We start from the raw sequence: 12,314 nt of genomic DNA on the forward strand, positions 1-12,314 counted from the left end.
GCGGATCCACAGAGCCCCACCGAAAACTGACAACACACCAACCCGCTGCCCCCGAGCGGTACAACAGCAACTTGCAACGCGGAAAGGCAAAGGAGAACATAACAACACAGCCACGGACATAATACTGGGAAGAAATCTTCTTAATATTCTTCTTATCTTAAAAGATTAATATATTAAGCAAAAAAAATTAAGCCAGTTTTTTAATGTCTCTAAGAAATTCAGAATAAAACTCTACGTTTTTTGAAAAGAACTTGATAAAATATTTTATGTAGCAACAGTCCTAATGTGTTTTTGTTTCAAGTTCGCCTTAAACACCAGCCACTTTTTTAATTTGTTTATTTTTTCAAGTGCCTCAAGAGTAAGAGAGCAACAAAATACCAGCATCAGAGCAACAAACTGGTGACTCTTCCGAGGAACCGAGGAAATTGCGTGCATAGTGGAAAAACTTTTGGCCGGGTCGAAGTCAAGAGCGGCTTCGACGTCATACCCAGCTGCAAGATGGCCGGGAAAATGGGTGGACAATGAGGACTGTGCGGGAGAGATAGTTTTCTTTTGGCCTGTTTGGAGTGCCAGGACAAAGACAAACACCAGGTTCCACCAACCACCAGCCAACTCCATGGTGAAGGACGCGTTTGCGGAGCTGCTTTGTCATGGCCGCTGATTTGGTTTAAGAAATGCATAGCTGCATTCCACATTTTCTGCTTGGCGCTCGCTGTGAATGCACCAGCAGGGCTGATGCAAAGGAAATTATAGTGGAGGTGGGGGTAGAGGTGGAGGGCAGCCAGGAACAGGAAACACCCGCCTGGCCGCCATTTTGGCCATGGGAAAGCGCTCGTGCATGCCGCAGTTAGCGCCATCTAATGGACGGTGGGTAAAACGTTTGCAACCAGATCCTTTTGGCTTTTATCCTTGCTCGATATATATTTTTGTGGCAACTTGATACCAAGAAATGGAAAACCTGCTTACGTTATCTGAGCTATGGCTGCACATTCATGGACAAGGTCGTGGTTTCAGATTTTCGTTATTAAAGTTTCTTCGTAGCCTTTGAATTGGTGTAAAGGATATGCTTATGATTGCTTTTACCTGGAAACCAGCATCTTTAAAGGAACTAAATCCTTGGATAACATGCTTGTTTCTTTTGTGTCAACAGTTCTTGGAAAATCGAAATGATATATGAAACGGATTTATTAAGAAGTTCTGAGGAATTCATAACGGATTTGAGAAAGTGAGAAAATATGGTATATATTTCAGGAATAAGTATAAGAAAAGTCATAGACTTCTATGGCCAAAATATTTCCTTTTAGTTGCCCCAAATGATTATTTATAGAAAAACTTTAGCTTCAATCAATCAAATACATTACTCTGAACATCATACATATTTATGTGCTCCATCATTGCCGCAATTCCATATGACCTTTTTGACGACTAGACTCTATTTTAGCTCTTATGATTATCTAGACCCACTGTACCTAAACCGGGCCAACACACAAATTAGTTTTAACCAGGCCCTGTCACGCTGCGGTGAGTCTGAGCCCCATTGTAGTGCCAGCAGCGTGGCTGGTGCCGATTAAGTGCGTCGCCTTGGAAAAGGCGCTTGAGGAGGGTATAACCGGAACATTACGTGTATGTATAAACTACATCTAGAAATGGCAAAATTCAAAGGCAAAACTAGAACCTGAACCAGGAGCCCGGCAGGAGACCCAGCCAGCTTCTGCTTGTTGACATCTCAGTGCCCTTTCAGTTGAGTTGCTAAAACAAAGAGCTAGTGGGGAGTTGGGGCTGTTGCATTATTTGGTGTGGTGTGGCATTGGGTTGAAAGACTCCTTCTAATCAACATCTAATTATTTCTCGACTCTACTCTAATGAAGGTGAGCCAAGGCATGCATGATTGATGATTGATAATTACGAAGGAGGTGTGTGTGTGTGTGTGTGAGGGATAACATGGGGTTGAGGGCGGGTGTCGTGGCCCATCAAAATCAACACAACACAAATCAAGCAGCTTGCAAATCTATGCCAAAAACACACATACACACACCCCAACAACCATACACTAACACACACAAACACAATCAATGTATGGGTGGACTATTTGCGTTTGTGTTTGTGTACGAGATGCAACATGTGATACACTGTCCTAGTTCCGCGTCCGTTACTGCGTTGTTATGCAACACAATGGCACACATAAACGCAGGCGTAAGCAGCAAAGAAAGGGAGTGTCCTGGGGGGCAGGGCAGGAGGTAGGGCATTGAGTTTGAGTGAAAACGAAAAGCTTTGAATCCTGAAAATCCCCAAAAAGCCAACTCAAAAGCTTAACAACAGTATAATTTCCCCAAAACTTGGAGTTGTGTCCTGGAAAAGGGTAATATAACACAAGCTTACAGGCTACCAAGCTTTCGGAAAGCTCATCTAAGGCTCTCCACAACACAACAGCAAAGCTTTCAGCCAACATCAACACAGGACAGTCCCCAAAAAACGTGGGATGTCCAAAGAACTTAAAAAAAAAACACATCCATAACATAAACTCGGATTGATTAACTCTGCAAACTGGCTTAATTATAATTAACTATATATATTTAAAAAAATGATCTATTTTTTGCAGAACTATACCAAGTCTTAATATTTTTTGTTGTTGTGCTTGTACTTACATTTCTTTAGGTCTTCTAAAGTTGAAATATAACGAAACAAAACACAATACACATGGCATTAGATATGTGATCGTCATCTTATCTATTGGGTCTTAGTATGGAATATTGCAATGCTGATTACTGGATATTACTAAATATGTACAATATCTATATCAAATATCCTACAAAGTATGGCATATGTACAATGTTTGTTCTCGCAACGATTGCAACGATTCAAGGATAATAACGAGGCGCACTTTGTATAAGACCTAATAACTTGTTCCATTAGAGAGTTACGCTTAAAAGCTAAACTGAGATGGGGATTTTGGGGGGACTGCAATGCAAGCAGGGTACTCAAGATACTGTAATTTAGCTGGGTAGAAGCATATTTTTTTTTTTGGATACAAAACACTCAATGAATCGCTTTCTGTATATAGTTCTGATTTTCGAGGACTTACCCATATCGTCGATGATCGGAGCCATACGTAGAGTAACTCCAATCAACATGAGGCACATGAGCAACAGCAGGCAGGCGGTGGCAATTATTGTCCAGCGTGCACGCTGTGACAGATCCTGAGGATCGATCACCTGGAGGATTATAGTCATATAAGTTATAGCAAATAACAATATTGTTGGGGATTACTTACCTTAACAACCTCTGTGTCCAAGTCCTGTACTAGAATTTTGGGTTTTTTGTGCCGATGTCGTTTTTTGTGGCGATGTCTGTTGAAGATAAGAAGAAATTATAGTTTTTTAAATTCTAATACTACATAGTATCGAATTCATAACTAAAACCTTTATGGAAGGGAAATTGTTTTAGTTTTCGGCAACTGTTCTTTCCACCAAATGCCATTTAACGATTATTTCTGCCAGAAATTTTGCACATTAATCTGTTTAGGATTCGCTTCCCGCCCGTAGCTTACCCCTCTGCTGCTTGCCACATATGCCAGCTCATACCTGCAACAGAAGCTTAAACATATTTGCTCTATTTCCGTTTGGGTTTTGCAAAACTTCCGCATTACAAAGCTGCCGCAATTTCCCCTGCAGCCGCCTCCTACTCCACTGCTACTACCCTCCTTGCAACAACAACATGGCTCAATTTTTGCAACGGAAGTTGCTTCAGGCAATGGTAGGGGAAAAAAAAAGTAAAAAAAGAGCAACGACAGTAGAAACAACATCAGACATCGGGCTGCTGACATTCAATGCCATTGTACAGTACACAGTCGCCCACCCTAACCAGCTCCTATTTCCGCCTCATTCTGCCATCTGGCTCCTGCCACCTACCGCCTGCCACCTGCCACCGGCCCAACGTGAATCGCACAAAGCTTGTCAATCAATTTTTGTCTGCTCAACGTCACCGTCCTCCCACCAGCTTCTCCGGAGGGGAAAATTGGAACGGTGGCGGCAAGGACCAACGCATTAGGACATATTGGGCAATGGGAACGGCAATAGAAAACGCAATCGCAAATCGGCAACACACCGCCAATCGGCAGGACATTTATTAGTGCAGCCCAAGGACACGGTCGGCCTTTGTTGGTTCCGTGCACCACCTGTCCGAACTGTCCAAAATGTCCTGGCTGTCCTGCCTGTCCGGCACCGAGCCACCATTCATCCATCAGTAGGTCTGCCGTCTTACCCCCAAAATACGCTATTATTTATGTTGCCCCCGATCATTTCTCAACTCAAGCCGATTTGGCCAAGGCCAATGTGTCTTGCTGCCTAAAAGGATTTAAAGGATATCCACGGGGAGGCGGAACAGCGGGAAAGCGGGAGAAGGCAGCCATTACAGTCACTCACCGATGCTTTCGGCGATGCCGCTGATGACCACTGGGGACCATCTGCTCAAGGTCGTCGATTTTATCGGCATCTGTGTCCAGGTCCAAGTCCATGTCCAGCTGCAGGTCGCAGGGCGAGTCCTCGCCGTAAGGGCATTGTCTGAAAAAGGATAATAAATGACATTAGCAGGCAGTAACGTCTTTTGATGTGATTTTGATGCGTTAACTAGACGAAACGATTGATTTTCTCTTTGATTTTTATTTATTTTTGGAGAAACAAGCGAGAAAGGTAATTACTAGGTTATGGATAATCAAAGGAACTTTCATTGAACTTTATATAAATTTTAGCAGATAACTGGAAACTATTGAAATTTTAATTTCAAGAAAGGAAAGCTTACTTCGGGAGGATCCGAAGTTACTATAATCTTGCAGTTAAGTGGCAGTTTATATTATATCCGATGGGATAAGTATACCTAAATACATACATACATATGTATGTATCTATACTGCATATATCAGTAACAGTTGGTCATCGGGGTTTTATTATCAAAATCATTTAATTTAAACAAATTTAAAAAAAAGTCCCAAGCTTTTATAATCAAAAACACCGAGTTTATATAAAATATAAACACTTACCAAAAAATGTATAAATAAAACTAAATTAAAAAAAATATTACAACAAATAAAAAAAAACATTACAACAAAAAAAAAAAAACATTACAACAAAAAATTTAAAAAAAAATTACAACAAAAAATTACAACAAAAAATTACAACAACAAAAAACTACAACAACAAAAAATTACAATAATAAAAAATTACAACAACAATATATTACAACAACAAAAAATTACAACAACAAAAAACTACAACAACAAAAAATTACAACAACAAAAAATTACAACAACAAAAAATTACAACAACAAAAAATTACAACAACAAAAAATTACAACAAATAATTACAACAACAACAAAAAACTACAACAACAACAAATGGCTACAACAAACACCTACAACAACAAATGTCTACAACAAACACCTACAACAACCATAACTTACAACAACAAAAATAAACAACAAAAAAAACAAAAATTTACAAGCCATAAGTAGCTATTTTCCGATATTTTGGGCCTGCTTAGGTACAACGTATGAGAATCGAGGAGGAGGGCGCTATTATTTAATTTAATTTTTTTTAATTATTATTATTTTTAATCATTTTTTTTAATGATTTGTTACCAAATTAATGCTTTTTTTAGAATGTTATGATATACAAAAAAACGGGCATATTTTACTCTTCATTACTATTTGGCTTCTGGGCGCCCAAGAAAGTAGGCAATGGAAATATGAGTGTTTACATTTTCAGACGTAATAAAATTTATAAACAAACATTTGTTCCTTTAGAAATTATAGAAGAATTAAGTTACATAAGGAAGGAATTAAGGAAATATATCCTTTATTAATATTTCCTTAATATATCCCTATAATTCCCTAGAAGGAATTATGGAATATCGAATATAGTTGACCTATCCTTATTTATGTATCAGACCAATTAGGTACAACGGGAATTCAGCAATATAGGATATAGTCGACCGATCCCGGTCGTTACAACTTATACAGACATATATATGTATGTATGTATATACTGCTTGTAAAGGGAAGCACTACCTTCATTGCGTTACACAACTGCCCTTACACACAAAAATAACCCACTCTATGCTTTTTGAATAGTTCTCATCCTCCCCTTCTCCCTCTCGACTTATATCCTCTGTCTTTCCATTCCGGCAGGACTTACATGGGCTGCTGAGTATCCGGATTGATGCCAAGCACGTGCACATAATGCTGGAGACCGCTGGGCGAGGGATAGACCAAGGCGGGATCCGAGCAGCGGTGATGTCGCTCTGAAAAAAACGACAAATGGGATAAGTAAGCCGAATAATTGGAGAGTCCTCGAGAGAGTGGACTTACTGTACTTCCGCTTCCGGCGACGGTACTCATCGTCGCTCCCAGTACTCTGGGCTGTTGTTGTTGCCGCCGAGGAGGGCAGCGTGGGCCTGAATGGCTCGCCGGGCCGCTCCTTGGGCTTGGCAGCACTGCAGCAGCCGGTGGTGGCCGCCACACTGGACCCCGTTGACGTGGAGGTCATGCGGTGCAGCTTCTCGGCCACCAGAGTCCTGGCTGCGCGCTCTGTCCGTTCTGCTCCCTCTATGGGTATCACCACGGCATTGGAATCCATTGGGACTTGGGGTCGCACTGTCAACAGTCCTGTGCTCCGCGATTTGCGTCTCTCCTGGTCCCTTATCCCCGGGCCTGGGGGCGTATTCGCATAGCTGGGCGTTGCATGCAATGACTGCGAGTCGCTTTGGGCCAGCACCGTGCTCACCGTCACATTGGCGCTATCCTCCGAGGTGTTTTGACGGGAGAAGTAGCGCGAGTACGCCTCCGCTCCTCCTACGCCCATTCCGCCTCCGGCTGCCCCGGAATCTGCCCCACTATCCGTGTAGGATATCTGTTTGGGCAGCAGGCGCCTTCGCTGAGGAAGGGGAGCCGGCAGGGTTTCGATGTCCAAGGCCACGTGGGGCAGCTGCTGCAATGTCGGCTGTGGTTTGGCCAAACTGGAGGGAACATTGATGTGCAGGCGCTGAGGATTAAAAATAGATAAGGATTAGTACTAAGGATTATAAAAAATGAATAATACTTACAGCCTGTTGTGGCGACTGCAGCGGAAACGAACGCACTACGTGCCGGGGAAAGATTGGGCTGCACTGGGCACTGATCGACTTGGCCTCCAGGATGCGAAGCCGCTTGGCCAGCCGGGCTCGTTCCCTAGCCTCGGCATCCAGTCCAGATACTGCCATTATCTCCGCCCCGCCGAAGCTGACGGTGCAGCGGGAGCTGCTGTAGGAGAGGCTCTCCAGGCTGCCACGCATCGAGGCCGTAAGACTGTCGTCCGCCAAGGTGGAGCTGTGCAGCACTCCGCCCCCGCCCCCCGTGGCAGTTGCTGTGGCAGTCGTCGAGGTATTGTCGTATCCGGAGGCCGGGGGCAGTAGTTCCGACTCGCCGTTAATCGTTGTGGAATGTTTGACCAGGTGTTGGCTCTTCGACCGGATCTCCGTCTCCTCGGAGCTGGTGGATCGTCGCGTTGCGTCGTTGTCTCCCTCCCGATCCCGGGCTGGTGTGTGGGTCTGGGCCCTCACCAAAAGGCTGTGGCTGTGTCTGTGCTGCCGCGGGATGCCCGGCGCCGAGGAATTGCTTAAAGTGCTGGCCAGGCTATCCTCCAGGGTCTCCGGCCTCTGCTTTGGTTGAATTTTCGGTACACTAGCCACCGAGCCCGAGGCCACCTCAATGTCATCTGCCCTAGGCTTGGGCGCTGCTTTTGTCCGGGCCTTGGACTTGAGGCTACTGCTGCTGCTGGTAGCTGGCGGGGATTGCGGCTTTGGGGCTTCTCCTTCCGAAGGCGCTTCCGGTGGCGGGGTGTCCTCCCGACTGGAGCAGGAGCGGCGACTGCCAAAGATCTTGCGCGGAAGTAGGATCCGGCCAATGGACTTCCGTTTGCGCCGCTTGGCCCGCTTGTGCTCCTCGTAGTCCCGCTTGAGGGCCTGCATCTTGTGCTCCACCAAGGTGGAGAACACGGCCTCGTAGGTGAGGGCTCGCTGGAGATCGAGCAGCACATCGTTGGTGGAGACGGCCTTGTCCAGCTTGGTCAGCAGTTGCAGCTCGCCACTCCCCCGACCACTGCCGCTGGCACCACTTCCACTCTTGCTATCGTCCGCGTCCGCCATGTCGAGTTGAGAGTGGCTTAACGACTTCCACTGGCTCTGGTGGTTGGTGGTTGTTGCTCCTGTTACTCCTGTTGCTCCGTTTTTTGGCGCCTATTTGCATCACGTTGATCATCGGTTGGATATGGCTCCGGTCCTTGTTCCTGTTCCTTCGGCTCCACGTCTCACACGTCATCTGGTTGGTGGTTGCGTCAGTGTCATCGCTGATGTAGTTGCCTCCTTCTTCTCCAGTCAATTGCCTTTTCAAATGGATTCCCTTTTGTGTGTCACGATGGCATCAAGTGGCGCTTAGAGGCGACGCCTGCACCTGCAACGACACCAACAACAACGCCATTAGGATGGCTCTCAAATTCAATTCAATAGACAATCATCGCCCAATCGCCTGCCAATCCCCTAGTCCAAGGACGTACAAAAGAAAGAGCAACACACCCAAAGGTAAAACGGGGAGGTGGCTTGGCAGAGACAGTTTCCCAATAGTTTTGCTCACTTTTCTGGCTCGGATTCGCGTCTGCTTCCATTATGCATGAGTGTAGCAGATTTCAACTTGTTGCACGCACACCTACACACGAACGCCCATACAAACGCACACCCACATGCAAACAGGACCACCTCCCCCAGTGTGTGGAAGGTGGAATAGCATTCATGCCATATAAGCGCCAGTCAATGTCGAGTGGTCAGTGATGGCCCACATATCCTGGCCTTTTTAAGGCCATAGTTTCTGAATGGAGCCTTTCTCTTCGATTCTCAAGTTTCCTACCTAACTTATGACCTACCTGGGTTATTATGACCTACCAGCTATCTTTCTTTTTATTTAAACCAAAGCTCTATATTTAATGCTGAAGTTGTTTTAAACTTATATCCTTTGAAACCCACAGCTAAACCACCATCTCTGAGCCACATTGGTGGAACCCTGAACGAACGGTGAGCAATGATATGTAAGTGGGAGTGCGAGTTACAGTTAAAGCCAAGCCAAGCCCTCAGCCAAGCTATGAGTATATTCTGGCTATATGTGTGCGAGTGCTCTGTTCTGGGCCCATAGGCCCGTGGGAAAATGCCAGCGACAGGACTCCCTCATGGCCAACGTTGCGCTTTTTTGCGGCCCTTCATTCCGTATGTATATGTATGCATATACGCCGAATAAAAAGGTACAATGGAAATGGATATTGTTTTCATTTCCGCAGTGCATAGTCGCTGCTTGTCGCCACCGCCGAGAAATCGCAATCGCAGTTGCATGTTCAGGACGAGTATGTAATGTCGTCGCCAGCTGCGATGCAAATGGCGCACAAAAGGGTCGGTAGCAGCGCCATCTAAAAAATGATTAAATGCAAAATAGTTGAATACATAACAATGGCCGTAAAACAAGAAACATGAAATAGGCGGAGTCTAGTAGAAGCCCTGATTTCTGATTTCTTACACATGTGTGGCGTGCTTTTAGAGGCCATGCCGTGTGGCAATAGCTAATTAAATAATAGGAAAAGTTCTAAGCCACCAGTTTGCATAAATTTCAGTTAACTGGATAGTATATGTATTTAGCAAGGACTAACACACTAACTAGGCCACTGAAAATATTTTTAGAAGCGAAAAGGGTAAATCTACATTGGAAATACATATCCCTTCTTTGCGATTCTCAAGATTCCAAGTTAATAGAGAAATTATATCTTGCGAAGCCCTCGCTTAAGCCTTAAAGTCCTGTTAGTGCAACACCTTGCATCCTATAAGCCACAAACAACCCAAACCCTAAACAAGGAAGTTTGTGCAACAATTTTAAACAGGATTTCTGTAAAATATCCTGTAAGATAAAGTTCAACGGCAATCGAGTGAACCTTCAGAGAACGGGTTCCACCCACACACCCATTCATCCTTGATCCTTTTGAACCTGCCTGAAAATTGTCTGGAGTACAATTGCTGGCCAGCCAATCATTGAATCCCAATGCTACGAAATAGCTGGAAAAGGAATAACCAAAGCCCCAACAATAACAATTTTTGTGAGTGCACAGCCTAAGCGTCTTATCTCTGGTCCAAACACAATATCCAACCAGCCGAGCGTGCAAACAATCTAGGCAAATGAAAGAGTGAGAGGGGAGCACCAAGGGGAGCACACACACACACCAATACACAACCATACAAAGACACACACGCATAAATCCAAACAAAGACCACATGCCTTATAGCCAGGGCCACTGTCGCTGCCACTGATACTCCGCCTCCGTCGCCGTGGCCGTCTCAGGCGGTCCAAAAATAAATCATTCGAGGACATAAAGCGAAGCCAGGCAAAAATTATAACTGTTGCTGCCACTGCCGCAAAAGTAAATAACAGTTAACAGCTGCAACATCTGTTGTTGGCCGCTGCCAGCCGCAGCAGAGGCAGAGCCAGCATCAGCGAATGCTCAACAGTTGTGCAGAAGCGGGAGAGCAGGAGAAAGTATTCGCCCACTCGTTCTCTCGGCTTTCTCTCGCAACGCTCTCTCCTGCGCAGCGTTCGCAACTCTGTTAGATAAATGTTAACGCCGCGTTATCCTTGCTGTTAGCTAGTCCTGCTTGTTGCTCGCTTCGCATGTAGTTCAGGAATGTTTGCTGTGGACGGTTTGCTGCCACAGTGTGCGTGTGTTTGTGAAGGCACATCGCAACTTTTTAGCCAAGTAGTTGACAGTTTTTTCCATTAAATTTATGTGGAATGTAGTTGGTAGCAACTAGCTAGCTTGACCAACTTTCAGGGCCGAGTTTCTAGAGTTTTGGCCAGTTTTGGTGTCAATGACAAGCTCGACAAATGCTTAATTGGCGACACACAGAGCCTGCCTCCGAGTGGTGGCACTTCTGGGTTAAATGGGTATATTTAATGGATCTCTGCGACAAAACCAAATCCCCGGAGAAAGTTTCGAGTTTATTTAGCGCCAGAAATATTTGAGAATTTCTGTGGAAATTTTTGGCAAATAAGTTATGGATTTTATATGCCTTTTGGTTATAAAAAGTTGGCCAGCACATGTTATTTAAAAAAAGTACCATTTGACTTTATATTTTTCCAAAAATGTTTCTTTTCTTTATTATTTAAATGTCACAATTTATTTGTAAATAAAGCTTTATCCGACCATGCTGAATATAAATACGAAAAAATTCCGCCGACCATAGACCAGCCGATAAAATGACAAGCCATGCCAGCGGAAATAAATCCAAATGTCGCACATGTCCATGACGTATATACGTGATAATCAAGGGCGCATAACGTATACGCCACGTTGGCCAGCACCCAGCCACGGATGCTCCAAATACACAAATAGCCCCGCACCGCACAGTGCCCGCCTGCCAGCACATACATAAATATATAATTGTTAATAATTTCGCAGTACAATTACCCGTGCTCAAATCAAGAATGGAATAGCAAATGCAAATGGACAAAGTTGCAGCCAAGGGGAAGGACATAGGGGACGAGATATGGAAACCGGAGCAGGTGAATGCTTAAATTTAATCAACTTTTGGCTGCCTCAGATACTCCTGCTCCTGTTGTTCCTTCAGCTACATACTACACTTGGTCCTGCCGCGAAAACCAGAAGCCCAACGATGCCGTTGCCGATGCCGATGCTCTCGGATGGGAGTGCTCAATTATTGACGCCCCTTTTTGCCGTTGATGCTGTTGTCCTTCGCACATTTTTCGGTTTATTCGATGCAGCCTGCCGCCGCCACCTCGCCTCCCCCCCTTGAAATATACAAAATCGAGCCAACAAAAAACTGGCTGGCGAATAAAACATGCACATGGCTTAAAACACATGACATCGGGAACGAGAGTAGTCCACCAAAACCAACCGACAAAATAAACCAGGACTATAAGCAAAAGGACTATAAAACGGAAACCAGCGTACAGCGTTCTCCCTTTCGCTTCCGTCACTACCCTCGGCTTTTGTCTCATTTTTTTTCCTGGCACGACCTTTGAAATTAGAGTTCTGAGATGTGTACGTAAAGTTGGTATATCCGTGTGCGAGAGTACAAGAACAACACACATTCAAATGAGTCCTTGGCCGCAACGAGCTGAGCTGCAGCAAAAAAAGGACCGCCTCATGCAACACCCTCGTGCATGCGGCATGGCAGGATGGCAGTATGGCAGCCCATGGCCCAACAGCCATCAGCGTGTCAGATAATTAGTGAAAAC

At 44.9% G+C, this 12,314-nt stretch overlaps 1 protein-coding gene and 1 long non-coding RNA gene across 3 annotated transcripts in view; one reads left to right on the forward strand and one right to left on the reverse strand.

Annotated features, from left to right (window-relative positions):
* Nucleotides 1–12,314, reverse strand: part of LOC108133107 (serine-rich adhesin for platelets) — a 68,835-nt gene that overhangs the window by 46,283 nt on the left and 10,238 nt on the right. The window contains exons 2-7 of one of the 2 annotated variants that reach the window (XM_017252870.2): nucleotides 7,097–8,480; nucleotides 6,363–7,035; nucleotides 6,190–6,295; nucleotides 4,422–4,559; nucleotides 3,272–3,347; nucleotides 3,083–3,212 (exon numbers count right to left, since the gene is read on the reverse strand). In XM_017252870.2, the coding sequence (XP_017108359.2) occupies nucleotides 3,083–3,212; nucleotides 3,272–3,347; nucleotides 4,422–4,559; nucleotides 6,190–6,295; nucleotides 6,363–7,035; nucleotides 7,097–8,176 (2,203 nt within the window). In that variant the 5' untranslated portion in view covers nucleotides 8,177–8,480. Of the gene's footprint in view, nucleotides 1–3,082; nucleotides 3,213–3,271; nucleotides 3,348–4,421; nucleotides 4,560–6,189; nucleotides 6,296–6,362; nucleotides 7,036–7,096; nucleotides 8,481–12,314 lie in introns of those variants that run through there. The other variant, XR_011442397.1, reaches the window with a different exon arrangement.
* LOC138926094 (uncharacterized) lies at nucleotides 11,237–12,199 on the forward strand. The gene is made up of 2 exons (XR_011442448.1): nucleotides 11,237–11,618; nucleotides 11,684–12,199. It is a non-coding gene; the product is annotated as an uncharacterized lncRNA (long non-coding RNA).

Source organism: Drosophila bipectinata, chromosome 2R (assembly GCF_030179905.1).
Source record: "Drosophila bipectinata strain 14024-0381.07 chromosome 2R, DbipHiC1v2, whole genome shotgun sequence".
Taxonomy (NCBI): domain Eukaryota; kingdom Metazoa; phylum Arthropoda; class Insecta; order Diptera; family Drosophilidae; genus Drosophila; species Drosophila bipectinata.